At 45.0% G+C, this 21,752-nt stretch overlaps 1 protein-coding gene across 1 annotated transcript in view; it reads right to left on the reverse strand.

Moving 5' to 3' along the window:
- Positions 1-20,804, reverse strand: part of LOC135699973 (adenomatous polyposis coli homolog) — a 50,699-nt gene extending 29,895 nt beyond the window's left edge. The window contains exons 1-2 of the mRNA XM_065220298.1: positions 20,389-20,804; positions 1,639-4,271 (exon numbers count right to left, since the gene is read on the reverse strand). Of these exons, the coding sequence (XP_065076370.1) occupies positions 1,639-4,185 (2,547 nt within the window). The 5' untranslated portion in view covers positions 4,186-4,271; positions 20,389-20,804. The remainder of the gene's footprint in view (positions 1-1,638; positions 4,272-20,388) is intronic.
- Between the last annotated feature and the right edge of the window lie 948 nt (positions 20,805-21,752).

The following is a 21,752-nucleotide window of genomic DNA, read 5'->3' on the forward strand; positions in this document are numbered from 1 at the left end:
GCTGATATGAATTCTACAAAAATTCTGCAAAAAATCCTAAGAGGAATTCTACAAAAAAATCAAGATGAGCTCTACAAGAATGAATTAAGAAAAGATCTACAAGAATTTATTGAAGGAACTTTCCAGGAGTTTTACAAACAAATCAAGGAGGAATTCTACAAGAATTCCCGAGAAAAATTCTACAAGAATTCCCGAGAAGAATTCTACAAGAATTCAGGCGAAGCATTTCTTAATAACTGTCAAGGGAAATTCTACAAGAATTATGATGAGATACATTTGACAAAAATTCTGCAATAATTTCTAAGAGGGGATCGAAAATGATTCTTAGGATAAATTCTTCAAGAAGTTTTCTAAAGAATTTTGTAAGAATTCCCGAGAGGAATTCTTTTAAAAAAAATAGGAAACCATACAAGAATTCTGCAAGATTTTCTAAGAGTCTGGAGACATTTTAAAGATAAATTCTTCAAAAATTTATAAATTTGGCTTTTTTTAGGAATTCTTCAAGATTTCCAAAGAGAAATTCTAAAATAATTTCAAAGACTTCTGCAAGAATTTTCAGGAGGAATACTCCAAAAATTCTTCCGAAAAATACTACTAGTATTTCAAGGAGGATTTTACAAAAATTTCCAGGAAGAAATCTACGAAGAATTCTACAAGAATTTTGAGAAGAATTCTACAAAAATAGATCGCGAGAAGATTTTTTTTTATAATTGTCAAAAGAAGTTGTACAAGAATTCTGCAAGAATTTTCAAAAAAGGGGTTCTAAAATAATTATTAGGTTAAATTCTGCAATGAGTTTCAAAAGATTTTTGTAAGAATTCCCGAGAGAAATTCTGTAAAAAACTTAAGGAACTTTACTAGAATTTTGCAAGTTTTCCTATGAGTGAATCTGCAAAAATTTCTAGAAGAAATTCTGCAAGATTTTTTAAAAGAATTCTAGAAGAATTATGTTGGGAAAATTCTACAAGAATTCCGAGTAGATATTCTACATAAAATACCGACATGCAGTGATCAAGTATTCCTGTAAAGAAGTTTTAAACAAAATGTACGAGGAATTCAAACACATTTTGAAGATGAATTTTTCAAGAATGTATAGATTGTCTTTTTTAGGAATTCTGAAAAAAGTAAATCAATTTAATCCTGGATTTGGTTCCCTACATGGAGTGTTCAAAAGATTTTTGTAAGAATTCTCGAGAGCAATTCTGTAAAAAATTCAAAAGAGCCTTACAAGAATTCTGCAAGATTGACTAGGAATGATTCTTCAAAAAATGACGAATAAATTTTGCAAGAATTTCTAGGAGAATTCTAGAAGAAGTTGTTGGGAATCGGATCCTAGTAGAAATTCTACATGAATTGTTCAAGAATTCCTATGCAAAATCTAAAAGAATTCTGAAGCATATTAAAGATGAATTCTTCACAAATTTATAGGCGACTTTTTAGGAACTGTGCAAGACAATTTCAATTAATTTCGAGGAATTCTGCTAGAATTTCTAGGAGGAATTTTAAAAGAATTTCTGCTAAAAATTTCACCAGAATTTCCTGAAGATTTTTTCAAAAATTCTCTAAAATAATTCTTAAAGCGGATGCTATGAGAATGCCCATAAAGAAATTTCAAAGAGACAGCCACCAAAAACTCACCCTCTCAACGTTCAGATCCATCACATTCAGCGACGCATCCCGGCTAAAGTCCGGCGTTCCTTCCTCGCAGTAGTTGAACGGCTTGTCCGGTGTGTTGCATCCCGTATCGCCAAGCACCTTCGAAACCGATCGACCGCCACCGCTGCCTCGGCTTCCCGCACCACTACCACTGCCGCCGCCACCGTCGCCACCGCCTCCACCACCTCCACCACCACTGCCGCCGCTTCCGACACCTCCACCACGAATCGGAATCGGATCCGACTTGGTGACGGCACTCTTCGGCGATGCCACCGAAGCCTGACCACTGCCTCCACCGACCAGCTGCACCCGCAGGTCACTCATCGACGTCGCGCTTGAGATGATCTGCGGCGTTCCTTCCGTGTAGTAGCACTTGACCGTATCCTCGGCCATCTCGCAGATCCCGCTTCCGGGCGGATTCGATCGACGGTAGTTTTCCGCCTTCTCCTCGTCCGACTCCTCCGATTGGTTCTCGGCGTAGCGCAACGAGTAGTCCGTTATCTGATCGATATCGGTTTCTTGGTAGTCCTGATAGGCTTCCTCTTCTTTCAGACTATAGTTGACTGGTTTCTCCGTCTCTTCCTCTTGGTTTTGGTGCTCTGGCACCAGTCGGATGTGAACGTCGGCGTGACTGACTTCCTCCTCGTCTTCAGCTTCTTGCTCTTCCTCCGGCGATATTCGACTGGTGCAGATGTCCTTCTCTTCCCTCAAGCCTTTCGGGAGGAACTTCTCCTCCAGTTCCTGCTCCAGTGCCTTCTTCTTGCGGACGTTCAAGCTCGGTAGCTCCCTGCTTTCCACTCCGCTGGGTCTAGCGATAGCAATCGAAGCCGGTGAACCACCGCCGGCCATCATCGAAGACGCCGGTGGCTTCAGCAAATTCTTCAACGCCATGCTACTTCCATTCGAAATCATCTTGTGTTTGCTGTAGATCAACGACCTCAACATCGGAATGGCACCGTTCTCCCGGAGGAACTTCTGGTCTTCGTAATTGTCCCCGGAAAGGTTTCCCAGCGTTCCACAAGCGTTGCTAACGACGGTCAGACTGGGACTCTTCAGCTGTTCCAGCAGGATTTTCAGGCAGTTCTTCTTCCGTAGGATGCGCCGGTAGTCCTCCCGGAGGGCAATGTGTGATGAGATGTTCCGGAGGATGCCTCCGGCATTTTCGATCACGCTCATCGTCTTACTGGGGGCTTCGTACGTCAGCATGTCGATGAGAAACTCGAGTGCGCCTTCCACTTCGCAGAACTCGGATCTGTTCGGGGGACAGTGATTGGAGAGATTCCACAGCGCGGACAGGATCGCTTTCAGGGTATTCTCGATAGTGCAAACCATGGCCGCTCGGGTCAGGATTTTGACCGTCCCAATCTCGCTGAGGGTCTGCTTGATGACACTGTCCGCTCGCCAGGAGAGATTCCGCAAAACAGAAGCCGTAACCTGAACCAGCTCGTCACTGTTCGATTGAATCTGGGCTACCAGCGCTCGCATGAAGTTCTTGTTCGAGCAGAGCAGCGATTTGTTGTTGCCATCGCCGAAGGTTAGATTGGTGAGAATCATTCCGGCGTAGCGACGCATTGTGATGCACTTGGGGGCACTTGGATTAGCGCCGTGGACTGCGTGGTCCAGCTGGATTAGGGTGGAGATGGTCTGTAGGGCTCCCAGCTGGCACATGGCGTGTCGATGTTCTTCATCGAAACTGATCTTCATCAAGGTGGTGATCGATTGAATTGGGTGCTTTTCCGGGTCTTCTATGATGTCTCGTACCTCCGGAGGACTTTCCTCCGTATAGTCCCGTAGCAGATCCGAGTACTCTATAAGCTGCTCAATCAACTTCAGAACCCGTACTTCCCTTCGTCCGGCTTTATCATCCGGGTGGCAACAAATCACATTGTTCAGTGCCTGTCTGGCATTCTTCCGAGCCGTCTCATTCGGGTCATTGTGGATTATCTGCACCAGCAGCGGGATGCACCCGGAACGACGCAATGCACTGCACGTTTCTCTGTTTCTGGAAAGCTCCATGAATTTAGTGGACATTTCCAAGGAATTGGTCGATCCCAGCATCGACAGAAGCGAGTAAACGCATTCCATCTTTGGACAAATCTCCGACACATCGTTGTACATCGAATGGTTCTGTCTTCCAGCGTACTTTGCACCGCTCTGACCGGATCCAGTGGCCGCCGGCCAAGTACCTCTTCCGCCAATTTCCTTCAATTCTATCCCTCCGCTGCCTTCCTCCACTACACTCTGCGAAATAGGATCCTCCTTTCTTTCATCCATCCGTCCATTCGCCACCCGCCTCGGCTGACCGACGAACACGACCTGATCCTCCAAGCCAGCCGGCGGTTTATTGTCATAGTCCAAAAAGTGTGGCTTCTTAACCACGCCTGCCGCCTCGGCGGAATCCATCCCGTCCACCAGGTCTTCGTACTCTGCTTCCAAATCGTCCAGAGACGAATCCGGCGGCGAGAGGGCACTGGCACTGCTCGGGTACTTTAGATCGTCGTCGGAGACTGTTGCTGCTGTTGATTGCATTGCGATAAGGGTGATGAAACTGCGACACGCTGATGATGGTGATGATGATGATGATGATGAACTGCTGCACAGTCAGAGAAAATTATCTGAAAAGATAGAGAAACGAGCAAACATTAGTTATGTCGTCATGTGGTCGCGGATTAGAAGAGAATGTTTTTGGGTCAGGCCGCCTAACATTGGCATTCTGCTGGAGATCGTTGAAGCGTCACATTTTCGAATGCCATCACGTCCATTATTGTGTCGCTTTGAATAACACACATTCGGAAGGAGATTGATGCTGGGAAAACTATTTCGGAGTGTGTGATAATGCCAATACACATGTCAGCGAAAGAGAAGGTGAAAAGGAAATCCCGCTGATTTTCATTGGAGTGGCCCTCGCCACTGGCTTGGTCGGTGATGGTATTAAGTAGGGTAGGAATACGCGCACCGTAAGGCCAGATGGGAGCTATTTTTAGATATGTAGGTACCTATTCCCAAAACCAGAGTGCCGGTTGATGCGACGTCGCGGCGGCGGCGGCGTCTTTGATAAGTCGTCTCACCGCTACAGAGATATAGAGAGGCAAGTTGTAATGATGAAGAAAAACCACATCAATAGACCACTGGTGAGATTCTTGACGCGGTACGCAGTTCTTACATGGCCGGAAAATAATCGTATAGCTAAGTAGTATGTCGCCGAGGAGCGGTTTTTTTTTTTTGAAAAATTTAGAGGTTATTTGTACTAATGAGCAGTTCTACTCAAACTCCATTAAATTTTCTTATAATTCTTTACATAGCTGGAAAAAGGCCCAATCTGCTTTGATTGATTCTCTTCATCGACTTTCTCTTTCGTTGATAACTCATAAGCAAAACGTTTCCCTGTTGTATTTGACGTTTTGGACGCTAGATAAGAACCTCCTATGTGGTTAAAATAGCACGAAAACTGTTTGCACAGCCGTGGTTATCAAAAGAGAATCGATCAAAGCAGATAGGCCCTTTTTCTAGCTCGGTATAGAATTGTTCACTAGGGGCAATGAACCAAGTTTGTGCCGGAATTCTCGCGCAACACGAGAAAAGGGCCTATCATTGTTGATCGATTTTCTCTTTCGTGAATAACCCGACTGTAAATGAATTTTCCATTCAGTGTATGGTTTCAGGCGCAAACTAACATCATCTTCTGTCGAACTGTGCTGCGAGCTTAGCGAGAAATTCGATTATATTGCCGTGGGAAACCAAAGAGAAAATCGATGAGGACAGGCCCCTTTCAAATGTTACGCAAGAATTCTGCCATTTTGACTCACGCCTAATTTGCGTAGTAGACAATCAGCCGTCGCTTTCCCCTGTACGTTGTTGGGAAGCCCTTCCTGGCAACGACCCGTTACCTGTTTGTGGAAATTAATAACTGTTCATTCCACAATCGCACTTCGTGTAGTACAGACGTTTAAATAAACTTTTCTCCGTTTTTCCTGTTAAACTTTTGGAGTCTCCCGTTTGTCGCTTCAAGAGGTTATGGGCACCACCGCGAAGGACGTTTCGTGCAACATCCCGTTGCTGCGTGGAAGCGGAGCTGACTTCCAAAACTGGAGTTATCGAGTGCGCCTGTTCCTGGAAGCCAAAGGCGTCGCGGATGTGCTGACCGAGGTGGCTCCAACGGATCAAGCTGCAAAGAAGAAGTTTGAAGAAACGGACCGGATCTCCAAGGCGTTGCTGGTGGGTTGCCTGTCAGTTGGCTCGTTTGCGGATGAAGGAAGGGGACTTGAATTCGACGGGCTCGTGAGAAACCGGAGCAACTCTGGCGGAAAGTGATCTGGTGTCGCAGCTTTTCTTGACGCTTCCAGACTCTTTCGATCCCCTAGTCACGGCCCTGGAGAACGTCGCGGAAGAAGACCTGAATTTGGACCTCGTCAAGCAGCGTCTATTGGCTGAAGAAAGGAAGCGATCCGACCGGCAGGGCGATTCAGTTGAAGACAAGTTGGCAGCGTTCTCAGGTGACTCAAGATCCCAAAAGAAGTCCCAGAAATTCCTCGGTAAGTGCCACAAATGCGGGCGTCGCGGCCACATGAAAACGGATTGTCGCCAGCGTGAAGCCAATTCAGCGAAGAAGGATGCCATCAGTTTCATGGCCGATGCAAACATTGCGGAAAAGCGGCCTGGACGAATCCTTTTCAAGCTTGATTCCGGGTGCAGTGACCACCTGGTTGGCGACAAGTTCATTTTTGCTGCTCTGAAGAAGATGACCAGTCGCGTGGAGATCAAGGTCGCCAAGGAAGGAGAAGCTATGCTTGCTGAACAGATTGGCGAAATTTCAATCTGAAGAATGTGCTCTACGTTCCAGAACTACGTGAAAACCTGATATCCGTAAGGAAGATGGCCAATGCTGAGATCGATGTCTTGTTCTCTGGAAATGTAGCAGTTCTGAAGAAAAGTGGTAAGTTACTGGCCACTGGACACCTTCGAGGCAGCATGTACGAGCTTGAGCTGTCGTTGGAGGAAGTTGAAGCGAATCACTGCGAAGTATCGATTGGAAACCTGTGGCATTGTCGACTGGGGCATATCGGCCAACGCGGATTGAAGACCATGGCCCGGAAAGGAATGCTGAAAGGTATGACTGAAAAAACAACCAAAATTGATTTCTGCGATGCCTGCGTGCAAGCCAAGCATTGCCAAGAACCGTTCAACAAAACGCGAGCTAGGGCCAGCCGGCCGCTGGAGCGGATTCATTCTGATGTTTGCGGACCGATCGATCCGTCGGCATGGGATGGTTCTTGTTACATAGTCAGTTTCATCAATGACCATACTCATTTCTCGATGATATATTTGCTGAAGCGCAAATCAAAGGTATTCGAGAAATTTCAGGAATTCGAAGCAAAGGTCACGGCTATGCTGGGAAAGTCCATTTCAAGAATGACGGTGGACCAGGTACGAGAGTACTGTTCCACAAATCAGATGCAGTTCTACTAGAGACAACGGTTGCGTACACGCCCCAGCAGAATGGTGAAGCGGAGAGGTTCAACCGAACCTTGGTTGAAAAAGTCCGTTCCGTGCTCATCCAATCCAATGTGCCGAAGCAGCTGTGGTCAGAAGCAGCCCTCGCCTGCGTTTACTTGATGAACCGAAGCCCAAAAAGTGCGTTACCCTCTGGTGTTACCCCGACTGAGATGTGGTTCGGTATCAGACCGGATCTGGACAAACTTCGTGTGTTTGGCTACAAGAGTTTCGTGTGGATTCCGAAGCAGCAAAGGCGTAAGTTGGATGCGAAGAGCAAGGAGATGGTCATGGTTGGGTACGCTCCGAACGGCTACCGCGTGTGGGACCCGGTGGCTCGAAAGCTTACGATTGCTCGAGACGTCAAGTACGCTGTGATGCAGCAAGAAGACGATGTCCCATTGACCGTCCACTTCCCGTTCGAGCAAGGGGGGGAATGTTGCCAGCCGGCCCCCACAGATGAAATTCGTGAAGCCAATGATGAACCTGAAATCAATCGAATTGAAGCCGAACCAGAAAATGCGCTCCCTTCGCCCACAGAAAGACGCGAAATTCCTAGTGAATTGTCGTCGAGGCATAGCGGACGGGAGCGCAGGCTCCCCGGTAAGTTATTTGATTACTTTGTCGGTTATAGAGCTATTTCTGGCGAATTGATTTCCGCAGATATACCCGAATCGTTTGATGAACTGCCCCAGCGTGCTGACCGAGCCATGTGGATGGCTGCGGTACGAGATGAGTTACGTTCCATGGAGGAGAACAAGATCTGGCGTCTTACGAGCTGTCCGAAGGGAGTGAAGCCTCTGAAATCGAAATGGGTGTTTCGGCTGAAGGACGATTCGGCCGGCAATGCGGTCAAACATAAGGCGAGACTTGTGGTGAAAGGATTCCTACAGAAGGCTGGAGTCGATTACGAGGAGACATTCGCTCCTGTTGCAAACCTGGCCACCATCAGGACGGTTCTCGCGTTCGGAGTGCAACAGTGTTTCCACTTCCATCAAATGGACGTCAAGACGGCGTTTTTGCACGGCGACCTGAAATAGGAAATGTACATGGCGGTTCCCGACGGTGTTGCAGCGTCCCCTAATACAGTGTGCCGCTTACTCAAGCAATCCCCAAGGTGCTGGAGCGAAAAGTTCAACGATCGGTTGCTGAGTTTGGCATTTCGTCGATCGCTACACGACTACTGCCTCTACGTGCAGGAGGTACCAGAAGACGAAATTTATATCATTCTGTATGTGGACGATTTGCTCATCGCTGGGAGGAAGATTGAAACGATTGTGAATCTGAAGAAAGCCCTGAGTTCGACGTTCAAGATGACGGACTGTGGTGAGATCAGTCGTTTCCTAGGTATGAAATATCGAAAAATATTGATACGCTTTAAGATGACGGATTGTAACCCGACCAAGACGCCTATGGAGAAGAACCTGGTTGTTTCCCGTGATGGTGAGTCAACCCAAGAACCGTACCGTGAGCTGCTGGGCACAATTATGTACGTAATGCTGTGCACCAGGCCTGATTTGTGTTTCCCCGTCGGATTCCTGGGCCGTTACCAACAGAACCCAACAGTTAACCATTGGCAATGCCTCAAGCGTATAGAGCGGTATTTGAAAGGGACGAAAACGAAGCACCTGAAGTTTGTACGCGACGAATCAGCGAAAGCGTTGGTCGGATATGCTGACGCCGACTGGGCATCGGATGCGGAAGACAGGAAGTCAGTCAGCGGCTACCTGTTCACGGTATTCGGTAATCCTGTATCGTGGTCGAGCAAAAAGCAGGTTACCGTTGCTACATCCTCGAGTGAAGCGGAGTATGTGTCGCTGAGTTCTGCTGTTTCGGAAGCGATCTGGTTGTCCGGAGTGATGGAAGATCTTCAATTGAAGCGGCCTGCGGATCCGGTCGTAATATTTGAGGACAATCAAGGAGCGATAGGTATGGCGAAGAATTGTGAAAGCAAGAGAAACAAGCATATAGATATCAAGCACCACTTCATCCGGAACCACATTGCGAATGGACGTGTAGCGGTGAAGTATATCAGTACCGAGAAGCAACTGGCGGATTTGTTCACCAAACCGGTGGACGCGGTGCGCATGGAGAAGCTGTGCCAAGGCCTTGGAATAGCCGATTGAGAGGGGGTGTTGGCGTAGTCACTTTCCCCTGTTACGTTGTTGGGAAGCCCTCCCTGGCAACGACCCGTTACCTGTTTGTGAAAATTAATAACTGTTCATTCCACAATCGCACTTCGTGTAGTACAGACGTTTAAATAAACTTTTCTCCGTTTTTCCTGTTAAACCGTATGCTTCGTTTGGAGTCTCCCGTTTGTCCCTTCAAGAGTAACGAAAGAGAAAGAGAATCGATCAATGTTACTTAGGACCTAATGCAATGTTCAGCATGATAATATCATGCAATATCATAACATATTATGTTTCACATCGTTTCACATCACGCTGTGCCTAGTACTGTGCGGCAATTAAGGGACAAGATGATTCAGAAAACATCAAGTCTATTTACATCGAAGATTAAAACACGATGTTTCAGAATCCAATAAATGGATGATCTCGTACCGTGCGTTCCGTTTTTGGTAATCATATGATTAGTTGGTCGTTGGAAGCATCCTACTATATACAAATTGCTTTTCAAAGCATGTTCTGATATATGCAAATTTAGTCTTAATTTCGTTAATTCTGGAATCTATTTTTGGAATGTCTGCCTCTTCGTGTAAATTTGTTATTCTAGTGCCGAAAGGACGATCGAGGATCATCCTAAGCACTCTGTTTTGTGCCACCTGGACTTTGTTCCTGTGAGTTTGAGCACTTGATTTCTACACCGGTGCTGCGTAGAAAATTGCAGGTGCTATGATTTGATTGTAGACAGCCTATTTGTTAACCCTAGAGAGGCGGGATCTGCGAGAAATCAGCGGATACAAACGACTAACTAAGCTTGAACACTTAACTAACGTCTTTTCTATATGCGAGCGGAACAGGAGCTTCTCATCGAATACCATTCCAAGGTACGTAACTTCAGCAGACCACTCAACTCTTGTGCCATCCATGACTACTGTGCAAGAAGGTGCCGGTATCAGTTTGGGCGATTGCCTATGCAGGAACATGATAGTTTGGGTTTTGGAGGCATTGATTTTGATTTTCCAAGTTTTTGCATAGTCAGCAAAGGTGTCAAGGCATCGTTATAGTTTGTTTGTAATTTCGCGAGGCATTCTACCATTGACTGATATCGCGGTATCATTTGCGAACAGGAAGAACACGCAACCGTCTCCGAGGGGAGGAATGTCAGAAGTATACAAGCTGTAGAGCAAGGGGCCTGGATGGAAAATTTGTCGGAGAGACAACCATTCAACGATACCTTGAACGACCTTTGCTGAAGGTAGTTACGGGTAATTTCGACCAAATGCAACGGTAAATTGAAGTTACAAAGCGTGTATATAAGTCCGTCATGCCAGACATTGTCAAACGCCTTTTCGACGTCTAGCAAGGCCATGGCTGTAGACTTGGGTAGCCTTGTTACTTCGAATGTTGTTCATCACCCGTACTAGCTGATGATTGGTGGAGTGCCCGTTCCTGAACCCAAACTGTTCCGGTAGGAGAATATTGTTTTCCTCCACAAACTTGAGCAATCTATTGAGAATGAGTTTCTCGAACAATTTGCTCAGCGCTGAGAGGAGGCTGATCGGTCTGTAGCTTGACGGCAATGCTGGATCTTTACCGAGTTTGCGGATCGGTATTATTTTTGCTATCTTCCAGATGCTTGAAAAGTAGTGCAGCTCCAAGCATCTGTTGAAGATAGCAGTTAAAACTGCATAGACTGTCATGCTAAGCCTTTTTATGATTAGGTTAAGGGGTAACGCCTACCTGCAATACCGGAAAAAAGCGAAAGTTTGGATTTTTTTTTCTCGAAAACGACGCAACATATTGAAAATCGGTTTTCTGCCGTTTCTTGAACATACATTAAATGGTACATTTATCAGTCGATGCTGTAAAAACGAGGTCCTGGTGCCCCGCACGGCTGCTCCCCGTGGACGATGTTCTAAAAAACGCTTTTTGCGGTGCCAACTGCGGTTTGTGATGTAATCATCTGAAATTAAAAAAAAAACCATGCCAAATCGTTAAGCATGTGTTAAACTAGTCCTTGATCGTTCGATTTTTTTTTAATTTTTTTGACAAAATGGCGGCCTTGCAAAATTGAAGTGCCGATTTTTGATCCTTAAAATTTGTCTTTGATCGGCTGTAAAAAATCGAAATTAAATGATAGACGAAATCCGAACGATCGTTGACTGCACAAAATAGTACTGAACAGAAATCAAAACGAATCGGTCGAATCGAATGTATACATTTCGAGAAATTTTTGACACCGGTTTTGAAAATATGATTCCGAGATAATCGCGTTTAAAGTTTCAAGTTGGGTTTAGTCCACTATAAGTGAATATTTTTGTACGTCGCATAACTTTCACAATTTTCATCGGATCAACTTGATCTTTTGAGGAAATATTCTTGACTTTAAAAAAATCGATTTTTTGAAAGTTTACAGGTAGGCGTAACCCCTTAAATACGCCGTCAAAACCGGGGGCCTTCATATTCTTTGAATATTTCAGCGCTGAGCAAATCTGTTCTACCGTAATTCTATCCTCCGGAGGCACGGCACAAGGGGAGTAATCTACATGTTGGACGCATTGCGTCACCTGATTTTCGGGCGGACTTTGGATAGTTGAGCCAAGCAAATGCGATGCAGCAATATGATTGCCAATCGCATTTGCTTTCTCATCTTGTGGGGTAATGAGCCGATTGTCATCATTTCCGACTCTGAGAGGTGGAACGGGTTTGGGATGAGTTTTCAGCACCTTGGCTACCTTCCATAATGGGCGGGGACCGGTCATCCAGATTCTGAACAACACGCCCGAAACTTTCATTTCGGAGTGAGTCCATTCTGGAAGCAATCTGCCTGTTCAGATCGACCATTGCACGTTTTGACGTTGGATAACGTCTTTCGGCAACATACGAGGGTACAAAATTGAAAACAGTCATTTTGGATGCGTTACGAAAAATTAAAAGATTTTGAACGATAATAACTCAACCGTCTCTCGATAGATTTACGAGATAATGGCATCAATCGATTGGAAATATTTCTAGCAATTTGATGAATGTTTCAAAACTATTGATTTCATTCTGTAAACTATTGAAAAATGGTTAAAAGTAAACCATTGTCTAAAGATGGTGAAAATCGATTGATTTTTTTATATTCTTATACTTTCTCCAACCGAGACATCAGATGCGAGTATCTGACACCTCTGATATTTTCTGTTCTACTATATGAGCGTTCAACAAGGTCACCCGTTCCATCATTGTCTATCCGATCGTCGACCCAGCAGCAGAGTAGCAGTACCAGAGCAGCGGAAGTAGAGCAACGGCAGCAGAGCAGCGGCAGCAGAGCCTGGGGCGAAAGAGCAACTACGCCGAGTGCGTTGGTGCCAGTGCTCCGGTATACTGGGCCGCCGTCATGGAATGCCCAGCTGCTGCAGTTCTCAGTCGGTCGTATTCACCATCTGCTCCGCAATTGCAACTACGCCGAGCGCGTTGGAAAGATGGCCCTTTTCAGGGCCACAACATTATCAAGAAAGAGTTTAACGTACATATGCGAGTATCTGACACCTCTGATATTTTCTGTTCTACTTATAAGCGTCCAACAAGGTCGCCCGTTCCATCATTGTCAACAACATCATCCCAACAAAACGGCCCTTTTCAGGGCCACCAAACTTTCGCAAAAGAGTTATTAAGGTATATTCCGAAAATATAATATACACAATTATGTACAACATTTAACAGACGTTATCCAACGCCAACCCTGCGGTCGTTTCTAGTATACAACCCTTCCAACTTTTTTTTTTCTTTTTTTTTGTGATTTTTAGCCGTAGGCTAGTTCATCACATTTGATAGTAGAAGGTCAGGCTTAGGGCCTACCTCTAAGGAAACGTTTCAGTCTAACATTAACGTAACGTAAAACTGGCTCTGAGACAACATTTAAAAAAAAACTTAATGTAAAATGGGAGTTACATCGGAACTGTGGTGAGGAATGGATGCGCGAACAAGGTAGAGCTCCACCGTGAGAGACAGTGCCCCAGTCCGGCAGAGATACCCCGACGGCAGGAAAATAGGAAGGTGAAAGAACACGGACAGCGCAGCCAACGACAAGAGTGCTAGATTTGGTTGTACAGGTGGGCGTCCTTCAAGAAAGCAATCAGCGCAGCCAGCGTCGAGGGGTCGTTGCCAAGTAGCTCCCTGATGTTCTCTGGGAGTCGGTGTTGTTCGCGTAGCCTCTGAAACTCTGGGCAGACACACAGCACGTGTTACACCGAGGCAGGGATGCTGCAGATTGGACAAACCTTATGGAAGGGTGTCCCACCAAAATTGTGGGAAATCCTCGCATGGCCGGTCCGGAGTCTCCGTTGGTCCTTGGTCCGTTGGTCCTTGTACTTGTGGCTGTCTAGCCAGGGTCGTACGGTTTCTTTGATCTTTCTCAGGAAAGTGGTCCGCGACTGAAACCATTCCTCCTGCCAGGCTTCCATGATAATATTCGCGATCCAACGCTTGGCGTCTAGGAGTGGTACGTTCCTGGTGAAGCGGGGACCAGATGGACCGGACCAAGTCAGCCTATCCGCAGCCATATTTCCAGGAACACAGCAGTGCCCGGGAATCCACGTAAAAACGGTTGAGGGTGGGGCATATCGTGTAATGGCTTGTATCCAAGGGTGGCTCGGGGCTTCGGCTTCCAACGCCTGGATGACGCTGTGTGAGTCCGTTAGCACAAGCATCGGTTGATCTGCAGGAGTGATGGCTGCATCAAGAATAGCAGCGGCTTCTGCGGAAAAAACGGAACACTCCTTCGGTAGACTTTGACTTGTTGCGGAGTTTGGTCCTGCCACTCCGAGTCCCACTCCAACCCGTGATCGCGATCCGTCCGTAAAGCGATAAACGTGCCCCGGATAGACCGACCCAAGAAGTTCTGCAACTGAACGCCTCAACGCTACAGAGTTATCTCCGGCTTGGAATCCTCTCTTAATCCGCTTATCTATTTTGATAACGTTAGATCGCCAACTTTTCTCTCCATGCCAGTGGACCCTGGCCACCGGGGGAAGTTAAAGGTTGGCTGCAGTGCGGAGGGCTCTGTTCCCCTCGTTGAGGAGAAAGACCCTATCATTCCCGGATGTCTTAGCAGCGAGGGCAGCGGCTTTCGTAGCAGTAGCTGCAGCAGATCGATAGCGGAAAGGGAGGACTCCGATTTCCGCACAAGCAGCGTCTTCAGGCGTGGAAGGTAGCAGGCCAGATACGATGCGTACGTAGGTATTGTATACCGGAGCGAGGATGCGGTTCAGCTTCTCGGTGGCTAAGCAGGTAATTTCAATGCCGTAGAAAAGTCGACTGTCGATAACAGCCTCGCGGTTACTGGAGCGGTGCGGGCGGGAGATTGTCCTGACGATGTTGATGCGGCTACGACAGTTTTCTTTCACCGATCTGAAGTGCTGGTCGAAACTTAGGCTTTGGAACTGTTTGTTGATCCAGTAATCTCCTCCACAATTTTTCTTGTCTATTTGATATATGTTTCACATCGAAGATGCGTCACACATATCAAAACGGCCAGGCCTACTGTGCCTAGCACTGTGCGGCAATTAAGGGACAAGATGATTCAGAAAACATCGAGTCTATTATTTATATAAGTCAGCTGATCGCAACTGTCTCGTGGACAGACTTATAGCCTGCCGTGGGATTCGAAGTGTCAATATCAGCTTTACGCAGACCAAGTTAATGTACTTATTGCAACAGGTAAAATGGACTTGGCGGTTATTGAAAGCTGGGCACGACGAAACGCGCTTTTCGCAAACCCAAAGAAAACACAAGCAATTATTTATTTCAAGGAAGGCTCGGTAGAAACAAACACCGACATTGTATTCTGCTCTGAAATCATCACTGTAGCTGATAGAGTTGTAAAGCTGGTCTGCTCAGGTGAACAACGTGACTGCGAAGGTATTCGGAACGATGCACACATTCAGGAAATTTGCTCCTGTATTATCCTTACCAAGACGGAAGAAGCTTATACAAGGTGTCGTAATACTATTTTTTACCCACAGCGACGTCGTCTATCATCCCGGCTTGTCGGCGGCGCACAAAGAGCAACTGAATCGCTGCTTTAAGGCAGCAGCTGTACAAAACGGAATCCTATAGGACACGAACTGGAAATCAACTACCAAAACCGCATCAGCTGTTTCATATAGCGCCTCAAGCATCTGCCGGCTATTTCCAGTTGAGAAGCATTTCTGATACTGCTCATTCACAACATCCGCTTTACTGTTCGAACAATCCTAATTCATCTCCGGAACGCACAATAGACTGCTCTTCGGAAGCTCCTGGTTCCTTCAGCCCAGTCGTGCCGATTCCTGCCAGCGTTCAGCATAGTCGTCCTGGACCTGTGGCTGGATATGAATCAGGAGTCTTCCACCTTGCCTCTACACTGCCGCTCTTCGCATGTCGGTCCCATGGCAAAAATCAGCAAGCCGAGAAAATCGCATTTTAAGCTTGATTCGTACCATTGCTTCTTATGTGATGAGACAACCAATTTGGCTGTCTTTCCAAACTTTTTCAGAACAAAGTTTATGAGTTCATCCAGTATTATGAAAATATGGGTGATCAGCTACCATTTACATTGTAAAACTCAGTTTTGATAAAAAATGCTTTAGGACCGACATGCGAAGAGCGGCAGTACAGGCAAGTGCAATCAATATATTGACTATTCACTGCCTGATGCCGATCAAATTTTCAGCAATTCGGACTATGTTAGTCATTGTGATGATGCCTCTGTAACTCCCAATCCTGGGAACGCGCCGTTGAAAGCCCCATGGAAGCCTTCGTTCATCATAGTCGTTCCGGACCTGCTGTCGGATGTGGAGAAAGGGTCTTCCAACCCACTCACTATGGCGAGTATCCAATAAGACTTGATGGTGGTCAGGTTTTGCCTGATGTATCTGTGATTTCCAGGGAGAGCAGTCGTTCGATTCCTTGCCGCAAGCAAGACGTCGTGATCTTCTACCAAAACGCCGGTGGAATGCATTCTGATGTTGAAGAGTACCGCCTAGTTGTATCGGATTGTTGCTATGATATTGAAGTAATGAAATTGGGTTGTTAGCGGAATGCTTCAATAAAACAGCAAAAAGGTTATCTTCCATTTAATTCCACTTAATTAATTTTGGTATCCATGACAGATACGTATTTCGACTACAATGTGCAGTCTTCATCAGTGTCATTCCCACTAAAGAACTATTCAAAATCTAACCCCCTTAAGTACTCATCCCCTAGGTATAAAAGTCAAGATCACAGGTATAAAAATGAAACTACAATGTGTTGAATCGGAACCTACCTAACTAATTAAAACCAAAGATTTAAGTAAACTAAAGGAGTAAAATCTATTCAACTCTCTAATAAGGAAAATCCCAAAGGCTTGGTAGCCATCATAATGAAGTAATGAAATTGGGTTGTTAGCGGAATGCTTCAATAAAACAGCAAAAAGGTTATCTTCCATTTAATTCTTTGCGCTCTGTACATTCCACCTGATCGAGTCCGGGACAATGAACTCATCGATACTCACTGTCGGTTAGTTTTCACAATTATCGAAAGTGCCACTCCAGTCATAGCGGATTCCTGTACCCAGATCCTGATAGGTCTACATTTCACGCAGAGGCTATTAGGCTTCTCGACAACCACAGCGCAGCGACGCTTACTCAAATTAACCATGTAGTTAACGAAAATGATCGTAGTTTGGACATATGCTTCGTGAGCACACAGGACAGGGCTCCATTAAGTTCCTCGGCTCCTTGTGCACTAACTAAGCTAGTTCCACATCACCCTCCGCTAATTGTCACTGTTTCATTTTCATTTTCATTTTCATTTTGCAGCGTTTGGTGGGGCAATGGGAGCGCAAGTCAATCCAAAGCCGAGGATAAAGGACGGGTAATGGCTGATTAGTCTATGCGGACCACTTGAACGCCATGGGAAAAGGAAGGGATTGAAGAGACCGGTTATTGGGGAGTTTTGAGGAAATTACACATAGTGATGGTAAATGTAAAGAAACCGAAAATCTATCTCCCACTGATTCATCCTTTCACATATATACCAAATTGATATTTTAAAGCAATAATCAAAATAAACAGACAATACATGAAAAGGCTAGTTGCCAGTTGCTTTAAAGGCTAGTTGCCTCCCTAAGCGGACCCTCCGCATCCTAACTCTTCTGTTAATCCACTTAATGCTACTAGGCTGTCTAAATTTTCTTATTTAAGTTCGTTTGATGATTATGATATCTCTAGTCTAATTTAATAAATAATTGAAATCTCTAATCTACCTACCATGCTTTATTAAGTACCTGCACTTGTGAATGTAATCTAAAATTTAACGTGTTTCAAGTTGTTTGAGACTTTGACCTATATTTAATATTTATTAGTTCGTCCCAGGTGACAGCTTCAGGTGACTAAAATGCTTCACTTTGAAGTTAGTTTCCTAGCTGATTTGTAAATTGCATAGGGTATATGCTTCAACTACGCTCACACGTTTCCACTATGTCGCACCACAAAAATACATATGGTTATGTCACAATAGAAGCACGCCACAGTGGAAATCCCGAGCCATAGTTCAAACACTTATCCCAAATCAAAATGAAGCACATATAAGATTAGTTGCAATACCATGTACAAAAATGGTGTTTAACATTGTTCCCTGAGTAATACCTCAATGAAAACAACAACGAAAGCTTTTCACGCAAGTAGAAGGAGCACTGTTGAGCACTTTCTGAAATATTTCAATAGTATAATTCCCTTGCAAACCCAAATAAATCTATCTGCGTAAAAATAAATAAAATAAGAGTGATTTGCGGCAAAACCCGCCAGTATCGCACCCAACGTCAGTGCCTATACGTAAGCGTACTACAACGCGGCTTTCAAATAAGGGAGTAACAAGTGTGATACTATCACTTCAGGCTAGAACTTTGGTTCTCTTATGCAATGGTTCATCAGAGAGGGGAAGCTCAGTAATCCTCATCGCATGCTCATGACGCTATTCTGTCACGGCATGAGCCAACGATGCCGGACCTAAACCAACCGTCTCCAACGCTCCACTATGAAGCATAAGATTAGGCCCGCCCACCAACGTCCAGGTTAAAAACTAGCCAAGGGGAGGGAGTTCCACATCACCCTCCGCTAATTGTCACTGTTGAGGACAAACTCGTGCGTGATTTCGACGATTATCCTGCTACGGTTTCTTATGACTTCCGTAAAGCTGACCACCGTAGCATCATAGATGTATTGTCTAGCATGGTATGGGAGAACATCCTTGATCCAGATGACGTTGAGGCTGCTGCGCAAACCTTTTCACATCCCTAATAAAAATAATTATAAAAGAGAGCTTGGGATAGTTTACCCATCCGGGATACAGTTCGTTTATGGTATTTGTTTATTAGGGATGTCTTGGTATATGTCATTCACAGACACGTCCCGAAAAGAACTCACGACTTTTCTAAGAAATGGCGCATTCTGGGAACTGAGATTCTGGGGAATGTTATAGAATCGCAATAATTACGTTAACATGTTCTGTATTCTTCATGCTATTATTCATGTTTACGTAAGGTATTATTGTAAGCAAACGTAAGAAAATTTCGCTTTAAATTTTTACGTAATTATTGCATGATCCCTAAGAGTAAAATTCGGAGAAGTCTCCAGAAATAAAATCTGATAATATCATAATTTAAGCTCATAGCAAAATTCTCAATAACATTTCTCGAATACTTTTTCGACGGGACTGTTGTTACTTCATACGCGAAGTTTGCGATTTTCAGAGTTGGTTGGAAATACTATCTAACATGAAGCTTTAGTGTGATAATTTATTAGCTAGAGAATGGTCCTAGAAGAGGGTAGGTAGATAGTGTTCCGTTAGAGTACGGCAGTATGAAAATTGAATAGAAGTTGAAAATGAGCGAAGGGCCATTTATGCGACAGTACAAGGCAAACGAACACTGTCTTCTTTGCCTAACTCGTACGATGTACGAGGAGATTTGGAGTAGGTATGTCTTCAAATCTACAGGCAAAAGAAGAATTGCATTATAACACACAATCGACTGGAAATACTTTCAGCAACGTGGGGCTTTAGGTAGTGATGAAACGTCGCTAGAGCTATTCCACAGCCGCAGACAGTATATGAGCAAGTCAAACGCGCACTGAGCTACCAGTTACGCCAAACTAACAAAAGCTGATACGTCCTTTCGAAAAAGTAATCGAGATTTGAGCTATAATTTTCAAAACAAACAGCTGAAGTCAGTTAATGAACATTCAAAGAGTGCATCGATAATAAAATAACTTAGTGGGGAAGGGAATTCTACAGCGTCTAGTTGTACAGCGCACCAATCAAGCACTTCGCATGTTGAGTAATTAGTAAAGAATACTATACTATGTAACTGATACAACCCGATCCCGAGCCACTGTACCTATATGAGCTTCTCAGTACATTGCTGCAAAAGTAGATGCATTTAGCTACTCATCAGCCTGCACTGCTGTACATATTATCCATTTCTTCAACCGAGCCAATTTACATATTCGTCACCGTGTCGGGTTGCAAGAAATTCCCCCACAGAGGCCCCCTTCTTATCGTTCCATTTACAGCATCCCCTATCCTAATGCAAACAATAAAAATAAAGTAAAAAACCAAAATATACACACCACCCGCGAAAAGACAAACAAATGTGAAGATTAATCGACTCAAGGCAATCGCTACACTAAAAGCACCACCGTCATCATCATCATCATCATTATGGGAAGAAGCTAGAGCAAGTAAATTAGAAGAGGGTGGGGCCGCTCCCTTGCTCGCACCAAATGAGGAAGATTCACCCCCGCAAACAGCCACCCAATCGGTCACTACCTAATTGCTCTTCTCTGCTTCTGCACGGCAGACATTGACATCAATTTCGCCTAAAAGGCGAACCATCTGTCCGGATCACGTCAACGAGGCCACCTTCGTAGAGAAATGCCGAATTTTAAATAGAAACATATGAAAAGACTTGCCCAAAGTGGCGGAGGATTATTTTTTCCTGCCTTCGGCCATCTTTGAGTGTGTCCCGTTTCCCTTGTTCACTCCCGAAACGGGCCAGGGGTTCACTCTCACTTTTCCTGCCCCTCCGACCCAGCCAAAGTTCTAGACTACTTACATGCATTTTCCCGATTTTACTGCAATCCGGGATTCAGCCACAGCATAATCCTCCGGTTTCCAAATTTCGTTTACAATCACTTTTTCAACGGCTGTTATTTTCCACCATATTCAAGTCACAGTCGATGGAACAGTCGTTCTTTAAGCTGCTTCCTTTCCTTTCAGCACTAGTTTTTGACAAGATCAATTTTTTCCTCCTTCCTTTGCTCTTTTGCTACACTTGCGCACACGCACAAAAACCGTCTTGTCGTCACACAAACGGCACGGTCGACCGACGATACGAGCGGAGCGAACGCGATTTTGAAACTGTTCCGTTCGTTCGAGTTCCGTTCACCACCCAACCATCAGGCAGCCTAGTACCTTCACACTGGCGGGCGACGGCCTTTGGAAATGCAGTAAGTGCAGGATTTTCACCGGGGTATGTATCGTTTCCGGTGGTTATCGCATTTTGAGAAGCGTCCGAAGGATGACCGTGGAGAACGGGAGAAACTGTAAACACAAAAATGAACACAGCGAAGGGGTTTGGTTGTGTGCGTGTTTTGTTTTGGATTTTCGACAACCGTTTGCCGAGCGAGCGAACTGTCAGTGGCGTTTTGGGACAGTGAAGTTGGCCTAGAGCGATCGGTCTGGTGACTTCGGCAGTGATGGCAGATGGAATTTCGAGGGAATAATAATGAACCAAGCTTTTTCGAGCAGTTAAGGGTAGCTTTCTTTTCTAGTTTAAGCCTAGTACAGATCGAAGGGAAACGAAATTTAAGGCACGCGAAAAATCATGTAATTTTGCTAGCGAAAAACGGTTGTGAAAAAATGTTTGTGGAACATTTTCCAGTTTCCTTTTTCCGCAGTTTACAGTTCATGTGAAACGAAATCGATCAGTTTACACTGACAAATCTGACACATCCGCTATTTCTCGAAACGAAAACTTTTCGCTTAGCTGCTGCTCTTTTCGCGAGCGCTGTGAAATGAGGCGAAGTGGAATATTTGCCAATGGACTACCCTAATAAACAAATAACATAAACGAACTGTATCCCGGATGGGTAAACTATCCCACAAATGGTTTGGATGCTACACCAAACACGTCGTTAAGCTCTCTTTTATTATTTTTATTAGGGTACTTTGTCAAGCAGTTTTTCCATTAAGGTAACTCTAATAGTTGTAGGTCCCGAAAAAACGTGCTCAACTTTTTGGCTCAGCTCTGGTACTCTCTTCGGACCCAAGCTAATCGATGCACCACCATTGTGTAGTACTAGAATTTTGACTAGAATGGAGTACTTTAATCGATTTGCTTGGGACCAATAGGCTAGTCAAGAAGTGAGCCAATTGACCACTTTGTCAAGCAGTATTGGCGTGACTTTCTACCAGCGA

This window comes from Ochlerotatus camptorhynchus, unplaced genomic scaffold (assembly GCF_037179485.1).
Source record: "Ochlerotatus camptorhynchus isolate MF236.1 unplaced genomic scaffold, CSIRO-AGI_Acam_v1.1 ptg000124l, whole genome shotgun sequence".
In the NCBI taxonomy this organism is placed as follows: domain Eukaryota; kingdom Metazoa; phylum Arthropoda; class Insecta; order Diptera; family Culicidae; genus Ochlerotatus; species Ochlerotatus camptorhynchus.